The sequence below is a fragment of the Contarinia nasturtii genome, unplaced genomic scaffold (assembly GCF_009176525.2).
Source record: "Contarinia nasturtii isolate CC-2019 unplaced genomic scaffold, AAFC_CNas_1.1 Cnas_scaffold_630, whole genome shotgun sequence".
NCBI classification, from domain to species: domain Eukaryota; kingdom Metazoa; phylum Arthropoda; class Insecta; order Diptera; family Cecidomyiidae; genus Contarinia; species Contarinia nasturtii.
Window position 1 is genome coordinate 542,784 of NW_022197981.1, and position 23,456 is coordinate 566,239.

The window sequence follows — 23,456 nt, forward strand, 5'->3', positions numbered from 1 at the left end:
ATGCATTATAAGAGTGTTTTATTTGGAACGGAAAAGGATGATCGAAGAATTCCAACAAATACTGGCTATCTTGTTTGCAAAACAATCTACAAACAGGTGGGTGTTAAAAATTTGTACAAATAAATCATTGTGTCGCGTTCGATACTGAAACACTTTGAAAGGAACGCATTGAGATGAACGAGATTCAAACAAATAAAACGGTAATTTTGTTGCACTTCTGCTGTCTTTACATGCATTTTTCTTGATGAATTTTTGTATTGGATGGAACGAAGTGTGCACTTTGTGCAGATTAAATGTGTGGCCTGAACACACATTCGGAGCCATGACAACACAAATTCCGTTGATTAATCGGTCATATTAGTTCATGGTTCTTCATTTTCGGAGCAGTGGCGCATGTCAAAATCAATTTTTGCACACAATTCATGAGTGTTGATAACGATCAAATATTTGGCTTTCTTCTGGTAAAAAAATGCTATTTCGTTTGAATTTTAGACGTTTACATCATGTCTTGACATTTGCATTTAGAAGTGAATTTGTGAATTTGGGATAAAAAGATAAAAAATATTCATTTTCTCCATTCATTTTATCTACCAGCGACTTTTTGAATAAACAACTATCAGTCGGATGGAAAACAATGAAGCGATTGATATTCCTCCCAAATCAAAAACTTATTTTGTATAGTACGGTATTTCCAGCTGAAGATGTGAAATAAGAGAAAAATTTACACATGAGAAAAAAATTACTAAAGAGATATGATTATTAAATTTTTATAAACAAGAATCGCGTTGCTTGCATTTTCGGTTTCGATTGTGTTTATTCAAACAAACTGTATGGCTGTATAAGCAATATCATTTACCACGACGTATTAATTGTTCTTATGCATTTCTCTTCTCAATATCTTTTATATCTCACATTGTGTGTGATAAACATGAAAAAATTCAAATCAAAACTGTCACATCTTCAAATAGATACTATGAACTTTTCTATTTTTCAGGTATGATGATCGAATTTAATGAAATAAAATGCTTAAAAATGTATTTTTATAGATAGATTTAACTTTATTGTTTTTTTTTTTTATTAAAATACACAATAGTTGTTTGTTTTATATTTAATGTAAAATATAAATCATTATCGATGTATAAAGACAATAATTCATTTTGTTTTGTTTGATTTTTCTTGTAATTAAAAATAGATTAAATTATTACATATTGTTAAATAGAATTTGAAAGGTGTGTGTATGTTGTTTGATTGTTTTTCATTTATAAATTGATTGCTCTCATCGAAAACACGTTCGTTGTGTCATTTTGATGCGATTGGAAACGCATTGGAATGTATGTTAATATCTTTAAATCGATGTTTTACTGTATCTGCCCTTTAAATCAAACTAGAACATATATATATATATCGAAATAATTTCACCCCACCATCTTTTATTGCTTATTCTTCATTCCTTTTTTGTTTGTCCATTATTTAAAAGAAAAATAACGATTTTAATGCATATTTTTCATTAATTTTCAGTTTGTCTTCTTATTCTCTGTTTTTCAAACATTTTTGGCACTAATTCAATATTGTTTTTACGTAACCATAACTTGCACTTTCCATTTTTAACAAAAAAATTCTCACCAATTATTGAAGTGTTTTTTTATCGATTGTGTTTAGTTTGCAGCTTAAAATCTATTTAATTTTTTTCTCGTGTAAAAAAAAAATTAGGAAAAAAATGAAAGAAAATTAAAACTTGACTATTTGCATCATCACCATAACCAAAAATCGCTATTAATTTTAAAAAAATAACATCGTCCGCATTTTTTTTGTTCAATTTCTGTTTAAAATTATAACACGTTAATTTCTCGTTGATAAAAAAGAATCGGATCCGTTTGTAATAAGTGTTGCTTGTGTGAATGAGGTAGACCTTGGTGTGTCGATTTTTTTAAAAAATAATTTGTTGCCAATTTTCTAAATTGTGGTTTCTTTTAAGAAGAATTTTGAATTTATATGCGGTCTTTTCCTCGGACATTTTCCTCCACGACTTGATCGATTTGGGGCTACTTGCTCTCCTTCTCTCTATTTTACAACTGAACAAAATGGAAACAATCAACTTTTTCCTCCATTCTTGTCATCTTTCTTTTTAAAACTTCAAGTCCATTGATAACATATTACAAATATTACAGTTTATTTTACTATATGGCTGCATTGTTCATTTTCGTAATATAATTTACAAAAGAGTATAAAAATAGTCAATAAAAAACGATAGCATAGTTGATTTATACATACGCACACACAAAACCAAATGATCTTTTTTTTTGTCGGAACAAAAAACTAACCGACACATTTGAAACGAAAAAGCGTGCGGAATATTGTGTGTTTTGTAGAGAAAAAAAAACAATATAATTTTTTTCTTTTAAAAATAACGAAAATAAATAATTCTTCAAGCAAAATAAATTAGATCAACTGCAACGAGGGAACAGCAGCATTTATTACAGCGAATCAAAGCCGGATATATCGCTCGCCTGAAAAACCACAAATCAAAATTTCAAAAAATTAAAATCTGTTGCTTGATTCCAGTGAGAAATCTGACTTACCCGATCGGGTTTGTATAAGTGCGTGTGTGGCAGTAAGAAAGTTGAGCCCAAATCGCGCTCAGCCATCGTACCTGCATCATCCATCATGATCGTTGAAAGCGGCTTATCATAAACACTTGTATTTTGACTTCGATAATGCGGCGATTGTATCAACGTCTTGGTCTGTGGATGAACTAAAGTTTCGCCATACGAACGTGCCTCGGATATGATTCTAGCGGACAAAACAAATGAAAAAGTTAGTTGTATTTGAAATTTATCTCGATTTCAAATGAAATTCCATTCATACAATTCATTTTCTGGCACATTCGTCAACCAGTCGACCAGATGATCGGTGGTTTTTTTGTTTGTCGATATGCTGCTGTTGGCATCTAATCCATTTGCATTCGGAACAGTAGTTAAACTATCATGAACAACCGTAGCTGACACTTCAAAACCAGCTGATATTAAAGCGCCTGCAAAATCGAATTCATTCTCATTTTTACCGAATAAAAGATACCACAACGATATAAAATTTAAAATAAAAACAACAACAACAAACCAGTTTCACCCGAATGATATGGATAATGATGATTCAAACTGTCATCATTTAAATGGCTCTTGCTATTGTGCGCACTTGTTTTCTTCTTTATAAAGTTCTGAAACATTCGTATTTAAAATGAAAAAGACCCATTCGAGACGAAAGAGATTAAAAATAAAAATTACCTTCGATGTTGATGGACTAGCATCTAAATAGCTTAACAATTTTGCCTCGGCAGTTGAACCAATTGAATCGGTTGTTGTAAACATTGTTGCTTGACCTTGTGTTGCCGTTGCTACACCGGTTTGTACACTACGACTGAATGAACATTGAATTTTTGTATTAGCGAAAATTCGGAATCAATTGCTTGATTCGATGAGTGAATGCTTACCGATCTTGATGTTGATGATGTTGTTGCTGTGATTCAGGTGGTGCTTGTGTTGTTTGTTGTGAATAGTATTTTGCACGTGGAATCATCACAGTCAACGAACGATTTGGATCAATATTTGTTGACATTGTTGCTGTGTTGTTGGTTCCCTTGGGTGGTGCCGGAGCCATTCCTTTTGGCGGTGCCGACGTTGGCTTATTTATGACTTTCTTAGCATTTTTCGATGAAGCATTTTGCTGCTGCACATTTTCAAAACAAAACGAATCAATTAATATGTTCAATTGATTTGTTTACATATTTTTTTCATAAATAATTTCGAAATGGAATCGTAAATACCTTCTTTGCAACATATGGCAACTGTAATGAATCCTCGCTCGTTTCGCTGCTGGTGTCTTCAATCATTGCGCGTCTATCTTGTAATGTTCCCGTTTTGCTGCCATGCACAGTTAGAGTTTTGTGTGGCAAAATATCGATGCCTGGCACAACGGTACGTCGTCGACCATTAGGTCGACTGTGCTTCCAACATGTCAATATGATGCAAATCAACAACAGAGCAAATAGAACACCGCCCAATGCAATTAGACCAACAAGCAACACTGAAATTATATTTTATTGATTATCATTTCCATTATTTGTAAATAAGAATGAAACAAAAAATGAGCGAAAAGAAATGAAAGAAAATTAGTATTTTTCAAATTAAAGAAAAAATTACCTTTCAAATTGTATTGACATTTTTCGCCCGCATACCATTGGAAGCAATCACAAACCATTTCATGCATTTCGTTATCATCGTCGATTTGCTCAAGGCAACTGCCATGATAATTGCATCGATCACAACCCATCATTTCGGCCGAACATACACGACCCGGATACAATGGATTTTCAGACATGTCGACAAAGCCTAAGAAATTCATTAACATTTCAATGATTGACGATTCATGGCATCGAACTTTTATTTGGCAAATAAAAAAATAACACTAACCTTCTTTGCACGAACAAGTGTAGGTGCCTCGTAAATTGAAGCAATATGCATTTTCCGAACAATCATGATATTTCGCATTCATGCATTCATCGAAATCTGACAAATTAAGATGGATTTCAATACATAAGCACGTTTTGTTTTAGTGAATTTTTTTCTCAAACAATTTTAATAAATTTTAAGAAGAAATCTAAATTTCCAGAAAGAATTACTCACCATTTGCTCGTAGTTGGTCAATAAGAGACTGTGATGAAAACAAATTCGTTCCGCCCAAATTATAGTTATTCTTTTGCAAATACTTTTTGAATACGTCCATAATTTGTTCTTCATTCTTCGAATTATCGGACAATTGTAAATGGAATTCCGTTTCGACGCCTCTCATTGGCGCCGCAAATGGTTCGGCCGACATTTTCGATGATCCGGTTTGTGTGCTATTCGCACGAGTGATATTATTAAAACCAGCCACATGAACACCATGATAAATGTCACGTAGTTCGGATTGCATAACCATACGATCGATGGCATCGTGCACGACTTGCATCAAATGCGAATATTTCGGTGATGATGGATTACGCAATGCATCTTCGTATTTCAGTGATTGACTTTGCAACTGTGAAACGGCCAAATGTAGCGTGTATGTGTATGTAGCTGCAAAATTGAGAAACAAAACGAAATCGATAAATTTGTATTTAAAATTATTTTTTAAATTAAAAAAAAAGAAGAAAGTTCGTACGTTTACAAGGTCGATCAAGGAACATTCTAGCAAAACCAGGTCGACACACGCATCTAGCCAAATCGCCAGTAATCTGGCAAATTTCATTGTTAACCGCTTTACAATCGGGTTGACATTCCGGTTGCGTTGTAACACGATTTTTATCATGTGATGTTCTTGTCTCCTCAATAATTGCGGCACCTTGGCTTTCAATGTGCTCGTCAATTTCATCGGCCGGATTAATGTCATAGGTAATTGTATGCGTCGATTGTTTTGGTGGTTTAGCGACCGTTGCACCATTGTTATTCTTCGATACTTCCGATGAGCGTGGTGGTGTTGCAATTAAAATGCCACCAAGTAAAACGTGACTCACATCATTTCGATTATCGTCTTCATCATCACGTTTTGGTAAATTATCAAAGAAATCATCGTCATCGGTTGTTTCAATATTATCATCGTCCGTGGAAACATCATCAATAGCACCCATTGTTGCATGTGCTTTCTTCTGTGTACCGCTTGTAATTTCATCATGTCCATGTTTCGTTGTTGAGTTATGTAAATTGGCTGTCAATGTATTCAGAAGATCCGCATTTATATTGATGGTGCCAAGTTTTCTGCGATCGCTCATCACAACGAAAATGCTATCGTTTGTTCCATTGGACGGGGACGATGATGTTACAACGTGTTTTGTTGATGTGACTGTTTCGGGTATTTTTGGTGTTGGTGAAATCATCATATGTTCAATATTATGAATGTCATCCAATTCAAATGATTGATCTTCGCTCGATACATTCGAACTATCATGTTCGTGTTCGCTTTCATCATGAGCCGAACCAATTGCATAAATCGAAAATGATGGATTTGGCACGATTGCCGATGATGATCCTGATACTTTTTGCATTGTAATCGGTGCCGTAAAAATGGTTGGTTTAATTGTTGGTTCGTGTGTAACACGGGTCGGTTTCACAAGTGTATGCGTTATGGTATCAACAATTGTCGATGTTTTTGTACGTGTCAATGTCAATAGTATTGTTGATGTAATGCCTTGAGAACGTACCGTTGTTTTGGTCGTTGTAACTGTCAATACTTTCGTATCATGAACGGTGTGTCGGGTTGCTTTGACCGTTTCAGCTTTTAGAGTGGCCGTTGGTTTAATCAATTTGATTTTGGTGGCTGGTGTGGCACGTGATGATGGGGTTGAAATTTCTTCAAATATATGATGTTGTGATGGTTGAAGCAATGAACTTTCATCGAATTGTGGCGATTGTGGCATATGTCCATTTGATGTTGGTTTAAATGGTTTTCTTAACGTTGATAATCGCGGTACATCCGGTTTGGTATCAACATTATATCGCACATAATCATCCAAATCACTAATTATATTCATGGTCGTTGGCTCTGTGGTTCGGATTGGTTCTTTTGTCGACGATTTTTCACGCATTACATTTTTATATGGAATGTGAACATTGTCATTTGGATCACTTTCGGCTACCTCTTGCTCTTCGGTGCTGGTTACAATTTGTGGTTCTCCAATGGTACCGGTTTCGGTGCCCGATTCAACATAAGCATCATGATGCGTTGTCACATACGATGTTTCCGGATAATGTGTTGGAGCTGTGATTGAGAATATACCGCCCACAGTTGGCCTATGCACCGGATGTAAGTTACCATGCGGTACACCATAATTACCATTGTGATTGTCAACGCTAACGACGGCTGGTGGTTTTTTAATGGATAATTTTGGAATTGGTGGCGGTGACAGTCCCATCACTTCTTCAATCAAAACATTTTGATGATGATGCGGCGATGGTGAAATGGCCGGCACATGCTTTTGAATGTATGGTTTGTATTTTGTGGCATGTGTTGGTGGTGGTTGCATTTCGGTGGCTGGTGTCTTTGGATATTGTTCGGCCGGATGGACTGGCATTGATAGTTTTGTCTTTTCACCAAATGGCATGAAAGCGGAATTTGTAATGCCCGGCAAATTATCGGTGGTCATAATTTGATTTGGATTCTCTGTAATCGATGCAAAATTATGTGGATTATTGCTCTCCTTAAAATCAAATAGATCGGATAATGTAACTTCAACATTTGAGTTTGTATCATTGTGTTTCATGCTTGTGGTTGGCCGTTTTTCTTCGCCAATATTCAAATTCGATGACGATGATCCCGATGAAGATGATGATGGTTCTTGTGCATTTTGTCGTTGTGGTGAGAAAATGAACGGTTTTCCACGTGTCAAATCGTAAATATTGGAATCTTGGGCCGAATGCGTTATATTCGTTGATGGATCCGTGTAATGTGTGATCTTTGAATCTGGATCTGGTCTTTGAATATAATTATTAACATTGTGTTTGATGAACGACGGTCGATGCGTACTGTATGCATTCAATTCACTCGTTTGTGGTGTTTGATCGTGCAATGTTGTTGGATGTCTCGTTGTTGTCAATGGTACATTTGGTCCAAAGTGATTAGCATCGAATGGTTTGCTTGAATGCCAATTTGGTTTGATCGGTTCACCTTGATGCAGTGAGTAATTCGTTGGAATTGGTTTGCTATGATGTACGGGATAGCGTGAAAATGGTTTTTGCTTAATTGAAACGGGTCGTCGTGAATGATGCGATTGTGACGGTGGCGCAAGTGGACGATGTGCATCCGAATACATTGGTCCGGCAAAGTGTGGTGGTACAGGTAGATTTTGTAGTGTGATATGATGTGGTGTGCCAAACTTGGATGGTCGCTTAGAGAGTGGTTCAACACCCGACTGTGGCTGATGGCCATAGAACACTTGTTTGTTGTTTGGATTTCGAATAGCATAATTTGGTCCATGTGTTGCAATTGGTTTTAATGTTTGTGTACGATTTGCTGGCACATACATATCATTGACCAGCGATGGTGAAATCGATGGAATTTGTACTTTAGCTTGATGCGCACCGAATGGCATACGATTTGCGCTGGTTGTATGCGAATGTGATGACGGTGTTTGGCTCACTAATGGACCTTCAGTGGTAAAGTTCACGGGATATAATTCACTTGTCGATGGATACTTATTCCATAAACTATTCGCTTCGGTTTGTGTAAATGGAATGCGTTGATCTTTTGGCAAATTCTTTGTCGTTGGTTTTGTTGCGTCCAAAATTTGATTTAAATTATCGACAAATGATTGGTCGCTTGATACAAGCTGTGGCACTGAGTTCGATTCTTGAATCACTTCGCCGTGCTCATTTTCATAGTCATCCTCTTTGTGTTGATCAATGTGCAATTGTTCATTAACTGATGGTGCTTGTGAATGCAATGGCAAATTATCATCGCTCACTTCACCCGAAATATTTGCATCTTCATCATTGCTCATGCCCAAATTTATGCTTTGAATATCAACGACAAATGGCGAACGATTATTGTCACGAATCAAATTACCAGCGTCTGGAATGTCATAGTATGGATGTTCATCATGATGACTGCGATTATATCCATTTGGAATGTAAAGATGCTGATGTGATTCGACGTCTTTATTTAAAATTGTTCCGGATGTGATTGGAATATCGTTTGTGTCTTGATTTCGGAATATAATTGGTGGAGCATGCATGTCAACATCTTGGCTTAAGACGTGCGAATCAACATTCACTTTTTGATTTGCAACGGCTGGCACCGAACCAATTTGTACATTATTCACATCTTGTACTTGTGCATTAACATTCTTTGTAACCGCAATTGATGGTTTCGAATGTATGCTAATGACTTGATCGTTTACATTTGGATATGGTGATGGATCGTCGAAATATTCACCAGACTTATGCATTTCTTGTACACCGCCAAAGATTAGTGCACTTGAACTACCATGCGGTATTACAACTTTTGCAATTTGTGACGGTTGAATATTTACAAATAATGGTTGACCAGTTGCACTTTCAACAACTTCAGGGAATTGATTCAATTGATTTAGTTGATTTATCGTTTGAATTTCGTGTTGTGGACGATACGCTATCGCTTTGCTTGGTTCAATTGTTTCGGCTGTGAATGAGACAATCTCTTGTGGCGCATGATAGATGTGAACCGGTGGCAAATCAGTACTAAACACTTCAGGTATACGCTGAATTTCAATGATATCATTCATACCACCGGCAACATTATTCAATACAAATTTATGCATATCAGTGTTGGACGGAATACCGATATTTGGTGTTGGATGCACATGATTTAATGGAATTAAATTTGGTCGAATTGGCTGTGGAACTGAACGATTTGGTAGCGGTGGCTCCTTGTTTTGAAGATGCGGTGGATGAGCGACATGCGGCCGAATACGATTCAAATGAATTTGATTTTGAATTATTTGATTTGGAAGCGCTTGATTTGAATGTCCTTGATTTGGATGATGCACTTGTTTTGGATGTACTTGATTTGGATGCAATTGATTTGGATGCATCTGATTGGCAATGACTTGATTTTGATGAACTGCATTTGGATGGATTTGATTTAATTGTACGTGATTTTGTTGCAATTGATTTCCAATCAACTGATGTGGCGGCAATGCCGATAAAATATGTTGTGGCGGCGGCGGCGGTGCTGGTTTGTTTTGTACAAACATTGGCTTATTTCTGAAGACTGGAATTTTATTGAAATGCGGTGTTGCCTTCGCCAAATGCGGTGGTTTTTGTTGCAATTGTGACAATGGTTTCTGTGGCAATGGAGGCGGTGGACCAATATATGTCTCACTTTGAACTGAAGAAATTGGATGGGAATCAGTGTTAAATTGTTCCGGTGACATATTTCCACTTGAAACAGTTGAAACTGGCGTTTCTATAAAAAAACATTCCATAAAAATAAGGGTTTTAACTAAAGTGAATTACATTTTTAATTGTCTTTTGTACTTCAATGTCCAAATTTTAATTTTACTTTTCAAAATAAAATAAATAAATAAAAAATGTACCTCTATTCAATGGAATTCTTGGTCGATTTCCTGTTGGCCTTCCGAAAATCACATCTGAATTGGTCGTGATAACATCACCAGGTGAAATGGGAATGCCACCGTCTCCGAGCAGCGGAATCTTATTCTTTTGATTTAAATTCAAATTTTGAATTGATTTTGTGTATGTAATTTCATTGCTACTTTCCGAATGATCAACAATTTCGGGTGGTAAAAAGTTGACGGGCGTTAAATTTTCAATATTTTCATAGTTCTCTTTGTTGTTTCCATTGACTGGAATATAAATGGGATTTCGTGCATGTCCTTTGGCCGGTTCAATGCCAGTGGGTGGTTGTGGCACACTATCGCCACTTTGATTGTTTGTCAAGTTTTCAATAAAATCGGGAATTGGCGGCAAATTTGGTCGACCCGGTGTATACAATGGATATGGTGTATGATGAACGGCAATTGTTTGCGCATTACTTGCAATACTATCATTATTCCAATTGATCATTGGTTTAATAAGACCCGCGACGGCATCAATCATTGGTCGTAATACACCTGCAACAATAAAAAATCATTCAATATACTTTCATTAAAGCTACCGTTTTTATTTTGGGAGTATACTCAAGTGAACAATGAATTATAAAGCTCTTGCACATACTTCCAAAGCACTTATAAAGAGTTACTTCTATACAAACCATTGAAATTGATGGATCCAATTAAATTGCTAACCGGCGATTGCGTTTGTGTTTTAATTTTCGTGGAATTTTTAAGCGTTGGTCTTGAATCGACTTTATTATTGATTGGATTTGTTTCCAGTGGTTCATGTTCACTTCCGGCCACATCTTGATCATTTTCCAATTCATTTTTCGTATTATCAATTTCAATCAGATGCTCTTCGCTATTTTCTTCACTATTCACAATCGATGCACCGTTCGAGTAAACATTTGTTGTTTGCATGTCATCTTTTTGCTTTGAACTTGGTTCGATTGCATTTTTCACCGCTGTAATTTCGATCGATTGGCCATCGATCAATGTGGCCAGTGTTGTATATTTTATTTCGTTTTTTATTTGTGCTTGATTTTGGTCGTCGCCAAAGAAAAGTAATTTAAGCTTGTGAACAGCTGACGATGGCAAAAATTTCATTGGAATCGATTCGGTGACAACATTTTCAACAACACGCGTATGCGAATCAATTACCGTTGATAAGTGCTCATTATCATAATCGGATGATGCAGCGGCTGGTGCATCTGTATTGCTTGGCCCTTCTAAGTGTGTTGTAAAATAGGTGAATGTTGTTGCAAATGTTTTCGTTGCATATAAATTGACCGTTTGGCGTAGTTCTTCGTTCATAAGTTCATTTGAATCGATTGTTTTGTAATCGTCATCGTGTCCGATATTATTGTCAAGCGGTTCAATGCGAATGGGCAATGCGTTACGCGTTGTTGTTTGTGGTGCTGGCAATCGTTTTGTTGTTGGATATATGTAAAGCTTTTCGGTGGCCACAACCGATGATGTTGACATATTTGTTCGTACAATTGTACTGCCATTGATCAAATACGTATTAAAATATGTGTATGTAACATAAAATGTTTTCACCACATCGGTGACGGAGAGTAGTGGCGATGATAAAATATCAGCTTTATCAGCTGGACTCTCATTTCCCTCCGAATCGATTGCAATGTACGATGTCATTACTGACATACTTTTCGAGGGTAAAAGTTCCGTAATTACCACTTGTCTCACCACATCAGTTGTACTTATCACTTTTGTAATATCATTATCGGTTAGAGTTTTCGTTAAGACCATTGTATTGAAGTATGTATTTGTTTCGAAGAGTGTTGCGCTCGGTTCGGACGGTTGTAAAATTGATAAATAATCCTCGGGCGCTGTTATTGTATTTGCGACGGTGTGCTGTGATGTTAAAACAACCGGTTGTTCACCATCTAAAACCGTGTTCAAATACGTGTATGTTGTTTTAAAAACGCCCGTAGCAAGATGAGGAGTCTGAAACAATTTTATGGTGATTGATTATTTTGAAAAGTTGCAATTCGTGATTTGAAGTCTGGAAATTTTACATTTTATATAGAGTTTTTTTCAACAACAAAAATAAAAGTAAAGAAAAAAAAAACAATCTTGGGAGCGGAATTTCAAATTTGATTCCAAAAACTCTATTAAAACCAAACATGGCGATGAGTGAGACATGAATAGACAAAAAAACTGAATTTACATACCTGTGTCAATGTAATTCCTGATGCAGTTGTTGGCCGAATATTATAAGCGTTTCGTTCTTCGGTGGCTGTGTTTGTGATGACTTTTTCGCGACTTTCAATTTTCGTTGTGCCATCCAAAACATATGTTGTGGAATAGGTGAATGTTGTGAGGCATGTTTTGGTGACAAATTGATTTTGATTGTAAAACGATTGTAATTCATTTATAACTGGTGTACTCTTGACTGGATCGCCGATATTAGCGACGGCACCGTTATTACTATTGTCGTCGGTTGTTTGCGGCAGCATCAATAGCATATGATCTTTTAATGTGCTCGGTGCGAGTGTTAATGGCATTTTAAATGCTTCAGTTGTGGTTAAAATTCGTAGATGTGTATTGGGATGGCCGCCCGGCAATGTTGTTTTATCGCCAGCAACAATAACTTCAACGCCATTTGACATGATGCGCGTTGCTAAATTATAACGCGCTTCGTCTGTCTGCTTATCTGCACTAACACCTAAATTATTTTGTATACGACGCCGATCATGATGATTCTGACTAGATCGATCTTTTCTTTGGCGACTTTGGTAGTTTTCTTGCTTATTGTGCAGATAATGACTTAAATTATGCGATTGATTATGGCTATTTGTTGTTGCTGCTGCTGCTGCTGTTGTTATTCGCGATAAAGACTGTTGTGATGCTGCGGCTGCTGATTTTGCACCGGTTCTAATGCCCTTCCAATCATTTCGCACGAAACTCGATGTCAATAAGCTTGATGCTTCTTTGGAGTGGGTAAAAAGTACAATACGAACAATTAGTTAAAATTGATAGAGAAAAAATCGTGGAGGTTTTTTCGATTTTTTCGATTTTGGTTTTGGTTTTGGTGTGTTTGTGTGCGTTTTCTTGTTTTTTTTTTTTGCATATTTATTTTTTTGTTTAGGTATGTTTTTGCTTTTAAACAATTGTGTTTATGAAAATGTAAAATGTTAGAAATATATTTGAATGTATAGATGCTTCTAAGTGCTAACTTTAACCAAAAACTAACGAAAAACAACAACAGCAAATTAAAATAAACCAAACATAGAATCCAAAGTTATTCTTATAAAAGCAACATTTTAAAAGCATAAATCACGTGAAGCTCCGTGCTTTCAAAGTTGCTCAAGTCAAGCGGTAACAGACTTTAATTTGAAAGAAGTTTGAATTTTGGTACTTCGAAAAAATATATTGGATCTTATTTATTTACGAAATTGATCTAAATGTGTTATGTAAAAAAAAGATGTATTAAGTGTAATGAGTAAATTAGTTTATATGTGTATGTATGTGTGTGTGTGAGTGTGTGTCATGTCATATCTAAATTTTTAAAATTATTTTCACTTCAATCAATTCATTCAATTTTCATTGTGACAAATTAACATTGGACGTCTAGATTAAATCGTTGTTTCTCACAAGCGAATTACCTTCCCAGATCATAAATCGAATATTCATCGTACCAGAACCCAAGCCGAAAGAATTCAATTGATTGAAATGATTGAAATGATGCCTAGCTAATTACATATACATAGACTCTAGATGTGAGCCACTAATTTATCACTCACCTGTACAGGATATAGTTTTATGTACAAATTCAGTGTGAATGTGTGTGTGTTTTTTTTACAAAACAAAAGGAATGTTCATGCGCGAATTTTCATCTGGATGATCGAGATTTTTTTTGTTTGTTTGATCGTTTAAAAACTGTACAAAAACGTTATTTTGTAGAGTAGGTAGTAGAGAGCGGGTTGAATATAAAATTAAGTTGGTTAAATGGCGATAATAAACCGATCCACCGCGAAAAGGGAAATACAACAAGAAGATGCTGCTTGGTTTTTGGCATGTCCGTGTCAATATAATACAATGTGTTATTATTGTCGCAGTGTCATCGTCTGCATCGAAATTTGTGTGGATTCATTTCTGTTTTGTTTCGTATCGTTCAAGTCATTAAAAATGTCGTTGGTTTTGTGTGATATCATATTGAATGCATTAATTTGATTCGATTGTTTATGTGGTGTCAATAATCGTCTCGACGCTTTGAATTGTATATGTATTGTTGTTGTCATTTCTTCTTTATTTTTTTTTAGCAAAATTAGATTTTCAGTGTTTCAGTTGGTTGAATGTTCAGAATAGTATGTGTTATGGTGTCGGTAAGCGTTTTAATTTGATCGCGTACAAATGTTGATGAAATCGTTTCAGATTGTTTATCATGTACACGGGTAACAACGTATGTGTATGTGCGTTGTACAGTGCTTAGGCGCGGCTTGAGCTCCAGTGATATAATTGGTGTGGCCAATTTGGAAACCACCGATTCACGGGATAATGATGTTGATGATAATGATGCTTCGTTTATGGATGGTTCAAGTGCAATTAATGGCTTTGGTGTGATGCGTCTACGTTTTATGAATAGTTTCTTCTTCTGTTCAGTTGAAAGGGTATGTCGATTGGTTGATTCGTTGCTCGAATCAATGTTCGATGGTGTTGATTGGGTTGTTGTTGTTGTTGATGATGATGTCGGTTCTTGTTGTTGTTGCTGTTGTTTTATTGATGGATTCAAACGAGTCCTTCGAATTGGCACTATAATTCGTCGTTTGCTTGGTTTTATCTGATTTCCCGATCCATTCGATTCATGTTTAATTTCATCTTGAGTATTTTCGTTATTACTACGTTTAATGTTTACTTTGTCATTCGTTTCGTTCATATTCCTAAGAGTATTATTTGGATTGTTTCCTATTTTTCTAATGAATTTTTTGATTTTGCGTTGTCGTTGTGGTGCCACTGAACTCGCTTGATTTACTGGCAATTCATCATCGTTGGCATTTGTTGCATCACGTTTGTTTCGTTGTTGTTGTTGCGATGATGATTGATTTGATGATACAATTTCAATGTCCCCTAATGCTGCTGACTCGTCGACTGCATTGTTTGAAACGACCGTTGAAGTGATGAACGGGGCATTTTCATCACGGTCGCTTACAATAAAAAAGACTTCGTAACATAGTTGCTGACATCGCCAAGAATACTTTCAAGGCTTTGTGTTTCGGCTGGTGCACCATATTCAATACCATTCTGACTAGACTCGATGAAATTTAAATCGTTTGTCGACGCAGCGATTGGCATATAAATTTCGTCAATGTCACTACCTTCTGCATTGTACACATCATTTAGATCGGGTAATTGTGATGCTTTCACCACCACTTGTTCATTGATCGCGCGTTTTTGAAGCAATGCATCGGGTGTTGTGATCACCGTTGACAGTACGGTACTGAATTCGCCCGGTTTTCGACCGCTCACATAAAGTGTGACAATGCTGGTTTCAAGCGGCGTCGGTTTTGCCACTTTTTTCGGTTTATTTTGTAGAAAAGATGGTGGCTGTGGTGGTCGTTGTTTTTCCGTTTTTGGTTCATTTTCATACGATTCCAAATCGGGATAATCATTACGAATGTCATCATCAAGTGGTTCGTCAATGTCAAGTTTTTTACTATTTTTATTGTCGTTGAATGAATCGTGCGGCGTTTCTTTGCCGAGCGTCAACAATGAATCTTGCAGCAAACTTTGTGATTTATCCATATCAACATTGGCGCCAATATTCATTAAAATGTTCAATGGACTTTGCTGATGTGATTGTAATAACGATGGTTGCTGTTGCTGTTGTGCCAACAATTGTTGAAGCAACAAATTATTGATATTCTGTGTTGGTTGTACTTGTTGTTGTGTTGGTGTGCTTACAATTGTATCGGTTATAAATTCGGTGGCTGTAATTACATTTACGTTATCATCGTAGATTGTTGTCAAAATCTCTTTGCCACGGAATGTAACGGTTAGAATGGTTGGTTCGGCATTTGATAATGTCGTCACATAGGTTGTGGAACGTGTTTTATAGTCGGTAACTGGTGCCAATTGTGTCGTTTGAATTGGATTGAATGGCAATTGACCGCCCAAACCCAATAATTGTTGTTGTTGCGGTAGTGCACCACCCAAATTGCCCAGCAACAATTGTGATAATAGAATATTTGCCAACGGTGCATCGGCCGAAATTTGCGGTTGCATTGTCGATACAACCGGTTCAACATTGTACACTGTACTTGGAACAATGTGAGAATATGATGTTTTACGGCGATTTATTTGTGTCGGTGTGAATGTAACCGAACTTGTTGGCGTTTCTTTTAAGAAAAATTGGGTGACTTCTGTTGCACCCTTGACAATATTTGTTGCTTCACTGGTCAGAACCAATGTAAGCCCATTATATGCTCGTGATGTTGTGCTGTATTGTTGAGGTCCAAGAATTTCGGTGCTTATTTTATCGGTGATAACATTTTTATAGTCAGTATTTTGGCCATTTACAACCGGAATTGTTACTTCAGTCGGGATGTGATGCGTTACGGTGATGGTTCCGTCAAAGTTTGGAATATATTCATAATCGATGGCATCGCTTGTAATGCGACCCCGTGAACGAGTCGATCCTCTCGTTGTGCCACGCGAATTTGGAGCGGTATTTGTTCGACCGCGGCCATTTCGGTTATCATTTTGATAACTGTTGCCATAGGTTCTTAATCGTGATTTATTGGTTCGTGATGTCGACGATGATGATGTTGGTAATGTTTTTCGGCGAGCCGACGTTTGTGGTACATATCCATTTGTGTTAGCGCCAATGTTTTGGGTTCGACGAAAATTCGATGATCGGCTATTGGTTGGTGTATAACTGTTTGACACCTCCTTTTCACCGCCACTTCGCAATGTAAACTGGGCACGGCTTGGTTTAGCAGCCGTTTTTGACGGTCGAATTCGACTATTCGTATTGATGGCGGCAGCAGCGGCTGGTTGACTCTTTTGTTGATATTCATGATTTTCATTGGTTGTTGGTCGATAACGTGATGTGTAACGTGTGTTTTGTGTTTTGGGTCGTTGTGTTGGCACTTCAGCTTCATCATAGTAAACATCATCGTGGCTACTGCGTGGTGCAGCTTGTGATGTGGCAGCTTGATTTTGTGTGGGACGACGATAACGTGAAAGTGTTCGTGTTCCATAGTCAATTTGACGTTTTGTACGTTTAGGGCTCTTCAATGCTGACTGTGGTGTGAAAACCGCTTTTTTATCACGACGATTGTGTCCATCATATTCAGGGTCAACGGTGTCTTCAGCACCCTCATCGATTTCGTCGTTACCCTCATCGGCGATATGTTCGTCATTGTTTGATTCGTTGGCAACATCATTGATTCCTTCTTGATTTGCTTCGGTGGTCGTTTTGAATAGAGCACGCGGCGGGAACAGACCATTCGATGAAGTGCGTGGTCGATTTGTGAGTGCAGCTAAACTGGCTGGTTTTTGGAATGATCTCTGTTTTGGTTTCGATGTTGTGCTTGTCGTTGTTGTGGCCTGTGTTGACCGTGATCGTTGCAACAATGGTGTGCGTCGTGTTGAAACTGATACGGGATTTGGACGTGCGGTGCTTGTTGGTTGAAAACGACTTCCGGCTCCGGCGGATGTTAATGGTCTACGGAATCGAAGCAATGGATTTTGATTGCGACGTGCATTCTCTGTCGTTGTACTTATTGCTTCATCTTCCTCTTTATTTTCATCGTTGTTTTCGTTTTCATCTGGATTCGTTTCAATGGCTTCGGTGATTCCATCATCCAGTTCGGGTGCTTTGGTTGTTGTACTGTCGCGTAAAGATGGCGTCACCGTTGGATTGGCACGGAAACGAACCGAACTTGGTAAAATGCTCAAACGATTTCCGTTCAACGAACTCGAACGGAATAAGTTGCCAACACGTCGTGAGCTGCCAATCAAACCGGACGATTGTGTTGGCCGAACGGATGATGGACGAATGACACGAGCACTGCCGCTTGCGCTTGGTAAAATTGATGATGGTCCACTTGGACCCGTTGAGCTCGTTCTCAACCGTGAAAATCTCTTTGAACCGCTGGCCAATGCTGGTGTTGCTGTTGCCGATGATGCGTTTGCTTGATATGGTGCATTGCTTGCACGTCTTGATCCACCGCTAAATCGTCTTGTACTTGTTTCGGCCTTACCAATTGCCGGTGTCGCACGAATTGTCGGTGTAAAATCACTTTGTGTAATAATTGTTGCGCTGCTGGCCAATAAATTCTTCCGTTTTGGTGCGAATGTTGGTCGATTTCGTGAGACAAATGGTCGAATTATTGGTGTAAATTTCGGTTTTTTCGTGGTAAATGTAAGTCGTGATTTTTTCCGTCCATTTTCATCAGTCTCATCTTCATCATGTTCATCGTGCTCCTCATTGTCGTCGCCTTCGTGATCGCTGTGTGAGTCACTTAATGAACTTTCAACTACGGCCGATGTCGGACTAATCACCGCTTCGGTCGGTTTGATTGCTGTACTTGTTGCTGTCGGTGCAATGCTGGCCTCTTGAGTCTTATCAATGATGTAACTCGATGTGCTTTCGATAATTTGTGCATACCGATTATCGATAATTGTGCCAATCACTTTCGATTGATACAATGTGGTTGTGTGATTGGCCACAATTTTGCCATCGATCAAACGAACGAGACCCGTTTTATGTTTATTATCGGCATAATTTGGTGTTGCCTCCAATATTGAACTCTTTTTCGATTCATCAACATTCACCGATGATGTTTTTTCGGTAATTTGCGAGTATGCATTATTTATATAGGTTCCAATGGCTTTTGTCGTATAGAATATTGTCGAAATACCTTCGGCATCAACAATTTTACCCACATTTAATGAAACAACACTTGGTTCTTTTGATTTCTCCGTCAATTTATCCTTGGTAAATTTCTTTTCGCCTTTGCCATCGATAATTTGATTTAATTTTACATTGTCCAAATTGATGGCACGACCGGCTGGCGTTACTGTGGCCACCATTGCTACTGGTTCAAGTGATGGCGTTATGACATTTGTAACCGTTTCGAAGCGACTATTCAAAACTGTATCGTCACCAACATATGACGTCGTGTAGTATGTATACGTGGTGAAATATGTGGTTGGTTCCAATACCTGTGTTGGACTTACAATACTAGCTTCAATCACATTTTCTGCCGCTGGTTTTTGGGTATCATTTTCCGTTTCTGCATTGTCTTCGGTCGATGCTTCGACGGTCGATGGTGATGCGACAACAATGCTTGGTGCAACTGCGTTCACTGGCTTAACACGTGCCGTTGGGAAAATTTCATCAATAGCCAATGTGGATGCGGTTGGTGCTACAACATTTGATATGACCTTTGTATTTGATAAGGTAACCACTTCACCCTCTTTGAATAATGTTGTCCAGTATGTAAATGTTGTGAAATATGTGGTTGGCAAAATTGGTTCATCGGCTAATGCAGCCGGTGGAATAACAATTGTTTGTGTTGGCTGCAATGTTTCTGTCACCACATTTGTTATCGTTTCCAATCGTGATAGAACTTCACTTGCATCACCGACATATTGTGTGGTAAAATATGTAAATGTTGTGTAACTCGTTTGCAACAATAATGTTGACGATGGTAAGATCTCTTCATTTTGACTCTCCGAACTGATTTGATCCTCTAGAATGTTATTCAATTGTTTGCGGATACTTTCAACGACACGCTTTGTATCGGGTAACTTAATCGTTTTGAATGTTGAATTAAATTTATTAACCGAAATTGTGCTCTCTTCAGCAGCCTCTTCATCACCTACATAGTCGCTGTCTTTTTGGCTCTTCTTCACTTTAGCCGAGGTTCTTTTCTCCACTTTGTTATTTGTTGATTCGGTGGTGGTAACCTGGTCACCATCATCATTGGCTTGAGTTGTTGTGAGTGCATCGGATTGTGCTGAACGCTCAGCCGATCGAACCATTGTAGTGTAGCTCGGTTGAATCACATGATTATCCAAATCTTCTTCGGTTGATGATTCGGTGCTTTCTTCATCCTTTCGTTGATCTTCAACTTCATTCAATTTTTCATTCACTTTTTCAATTATCTTTGATGAGAAGATTTTATCCTCTTCGACCAAACTGGTCGGTTTTACCGATGGTCCAACAAAGTTCGTATACACTTCAGTACGAGAAGCGATTTCAGTTTCACCATCTGCAAAAATGGTTGTATAATAAGTGTATGTTGTGTAGAATGTTTTCAATGAGCCCTCAATTTGTGATGCTTCAATAGCAGCGTCGCTTAAAATCGGTGTTGCTTGATTTAGATTACTTTCAACGTAACTGTCATCGAAAATGTCTTCAATACTAATCGCTTGTTCTTTTTTACGTGCATGGGTTCGTGTTGCTCCTACATCATTGGCCACTTTCGTTGGTTCGATGCGTTCCGTTTTATCGGACATGCTGGCCACCAAATCGGCCAAAGCTGCATCTGATTTTATCAATGACATATCCAATGTTGATGTTACAATATTTGTAACTACTTCTTTGCGGCTCGATACACTGCTCGTGTATCCATGGAAGAATGTCGTCAAATATGTGTATGTGGTGAAAAGTGTTTTATAAATAAGTTCAATTTCATCTTCTTCCGAATCATTGGTTGATTCGGTGGTGGTTGATGATGATACTGATAATGTAACTGCTTCAATAGTATTACCTTCAACATTTTCGGTTGTTGCAACGTTCGAACCATTTTCATCAATTTCCGATTCACTTGAATTTTCAGTAGTTGGCTCTTCGGTTGTGGTCGGTGGTGGCGTTGTTGTGTCTTTAACGCGATTCAAGTATCTATTTCGTTCTTTCAAACTTATCTTTATTGGTTCAACGGATTTGGTTTTCAACTCCACATGTTCAACAGCCGTTGGTTTGATCGCTTCGGCTTTCAATGTGCATGTCATAAGAATATCCGTTCGAACAACATCATTCGATTCAATATGAGTGGATGTACTTTTTTCATCATTGTCATCGGGAATAAAGAATGTTGTCAAATATGACAATGTTTTATAAACGGTTGTATGTTGTAAAATATAACCTTTTTCACATTCTAGATCTTCGCCATATTCTTCAGCCGAATCGGTGGTTGTTTCTGGTTTTTCATCGTCTGTTTCTTCACTTTCAGCGCTATGAACTGGTTCCGAAGTGTTTTCTTCCGCTACATTTTCGGTTGTGGTCAATACATTTCCATCATTTTCTGTGGTTACCTCAATTGATTCAGTGGTTGCGGTAACAACAGTTGCGCTTGGTTTAATATCCGCCTCCTTTTCGGCCGATGCAAATAATTGGAATGGATCATCTTCAAAGAAAATTGTTGTGGCACCAGTTAAGGTTTCAGCCGTTTGTTCACGAATCGTATCTTTGCTAACAGTTTCGTCTGTTTTATCTTTGGCCGCCAGTGATGCAAATATTTTTGCAATGTCCTCATCGGATGGAATTGAAAGCATCGGAGCTTTGCTTGCTGTTGTGGCAGCAACAATTTGAATGGTTGGCGTTTTTGCCAATTCTTCGGTTTGTGTTTGTATTTCACTCGCTTCAATGACGCTCGGCGACAAATTGTATTTCAATGAATTTTGTTCTTTGGCCAAAATCGATGATTTTTGCTCCAATTCTTCGGCACTTTGCTCTTCAGCCGTTTCAGTACTACTATCAGTCGACGATACTTTTTGCGTAAGAATCTCATCAACTTCTTGAGATTCGGTGGTGGTGGTTGTTTGTTCCGTTGTGCTTGTCGTTGTGGTTGTGGTTGTGGTTGTTTTTGTTGTTGTTGTTTCGGCCTTACTTTTTCGATTATATTCTTCAATGGAATTTAATGCAAGCAATTTTGTTTGTGCAATTACTTGATTTTGTTCAACCGTTTGTGTTGGTTCGATGCGAGATCGAAGTGTTGCTTCACCTTTGATCGAAGTCACTTTACCAATGCTGGGCGGTGCTGTGTTCGGTGAAAAAACAATCACCGTATTACCAACAACGGTTGTAAAATCAGCAAAACCATAATATGTCACCGATTGCAATTGCTTTTCCTCTTCAGTAAAACCAGCAATCGGAATTTGAATCGAAGTTAATTGTTTACCAATTCGATTTTGTTGTATTTCTTGTGAAATTTCTTCACTATTATCGGCTGCATTTTCCAAGCTACCATAAAAACCGGAATCAATATCCTCAAATGTATAACCACTTGGTACGGTAAATGTTGGCAATTCAATGGATGTTCGCACTCGTTCTGGGCTAAGTTGAATCTTATATTCAGCATTCTTTCCACTACCACCACCATTGCTACTGCTACTGCTACTTTCTGAAACACTAAACGATTGCCGAACTTCGGCTTTTTCTTCAATCGGTATACGCACTTGTGCCAAACTTTGCGGTAACAATTCAAATGCAATATCTTCACCCGAACCAAAATTCACCGAATTCACGGCGACCGTATGCACATTGTACGCTTTGCTTGGATTATTCGGCGATATATAGTCGGTATTTTTAATAAATGTCACCACATTGTCATCGTCATTTTTCGTTAAATTGATAGTCATTTGATTTTTATTATTTGATTTATTTTTTACGTCTGAATTTCCAATGGTCAATGTATTGTCCGCGTATTTAATGGCCGGCCCAATCACTTGTGTTGGTATAATTTGATTGTATGCATTGGCCGGTGTTACTGTGGCCACTGTCACTGTTGCGTCAATGTCATTGTTATTTGCGTTGTTACTGTATACAACGCGTGAGCTTTTCGTCAGTAATTGTGCGTAAAGTCGTCCATTGTCAATGGTTTTACCAAGTACTTGGGTCGCATATTCAGTTGTCACGCCGTCTTGGATGAACGTGCGTGCAGTTGATGTGAGCAGACCAACAGCCGGTTTAACGTTGAGAAAGCGTCCATGTGCCGCCCGATTATTATTATCCACTAACAATATTGTTGTTACATCTAAACAGTAGTTTAATATATATATATATGTATAAAGTATATGTACAAAATGTGCAATGGTTTTTTTGTTCATTTTTGTGTGTAAAAGAGAGAGAGAGAGAGAGAGAGTAAGAAATAAAAATTTAAGGATTCAATCGAATTAAAAAAAGTACACTTAATTCTATGACAAAAACACTCAAGGCATTCAATAAATTTGAAATCGAAATAAAAAGAAAAAACAGACACGAAAAGAATGAAAGGAAAATGGTTAGCAAAAATTAAATGGGATTTTTTTTTTAAAAGAAGAACATTCTATCGATGTAAATCTTTTAAATCCAAGGAAGAAA

At 37.5% G+C, this 23,456-nt stretch overlaps 1 protein-coding gene across 4 annotated transcripts in view; it reads right to left on the bottom strand.

Moving 5' to 3' along the window:
- Window positions 1–2,142: 2,142 nt before the first annotated feature.
- Window positions 2,143–23,456, bottom strand: part of LOC116340210 (serine-rich adhesin for platelets) — a 72,704-nt gene continuing 51,390 nt past the window's right edge. Inside the window, exons 4-17 of one of the 4 annotated variants that reach the window (XM_031766558.1) lie at window positions 12,316–13,070; window positions 10,780–12,088; window positions 10,103–10,639; window positions 5,197–9,972; window positions 4,680–5,111; window positions 4,467–4,562; window positions 4,197–4,385; window positions 3,821–4,080; window positions 3,488–3,723; window positions 3,282–3,414; window positions 3,118–3,214; window positions 2,866–3,031; window positions 2,580–2,790; window positions 2,143–2,507 (exon numbers count right to left, since the gene is read on the bottom strand). In XM_031766558.1, coding sequence (XP_031622418.1) covers window positions 2,475–2,507; window positions 2,580–2,790; window positions 2,866–3,031; window positions 3,118–3,214; window positions 3,282–3,414; window positions 3,488–3,723; window positions 3,821–4,080; window positions 4,197–4,385; window positions 4,467–4,562; window positions 4,680–5,111; window positions 5,197–9,972; window positions 10,103–10,639; window positions 10,780–12,088; window positions 12,316–13,070 — 9,230 coding nt within the window. In that variant the 3' untranslated portion in view covers window positions 2,143–2,474. Of the gene's footprint in view, window positions 2,508–2,579; window positions 2,791–2,865; window positions 3,032–3,117; window positions 3,215–3,281; window positions 3,415–3,487; window positions 3,724–3,820; window positions 4,081–4,196; window positions 4,386–4,466; window positions 4,563–4,679; window positions 5,112–5,196; window positions 9,973–10,102; window positions 10,640–10,779; window positions 12,089–12,315; window positions 13,074–13,887; window positions 23,131–23,456 lie in introns of those variants that run through there. The other 3 variants (XM_031766557.1, XM_031766560.1, XM_031766559.1) reach the window with 3 other exon arrangements.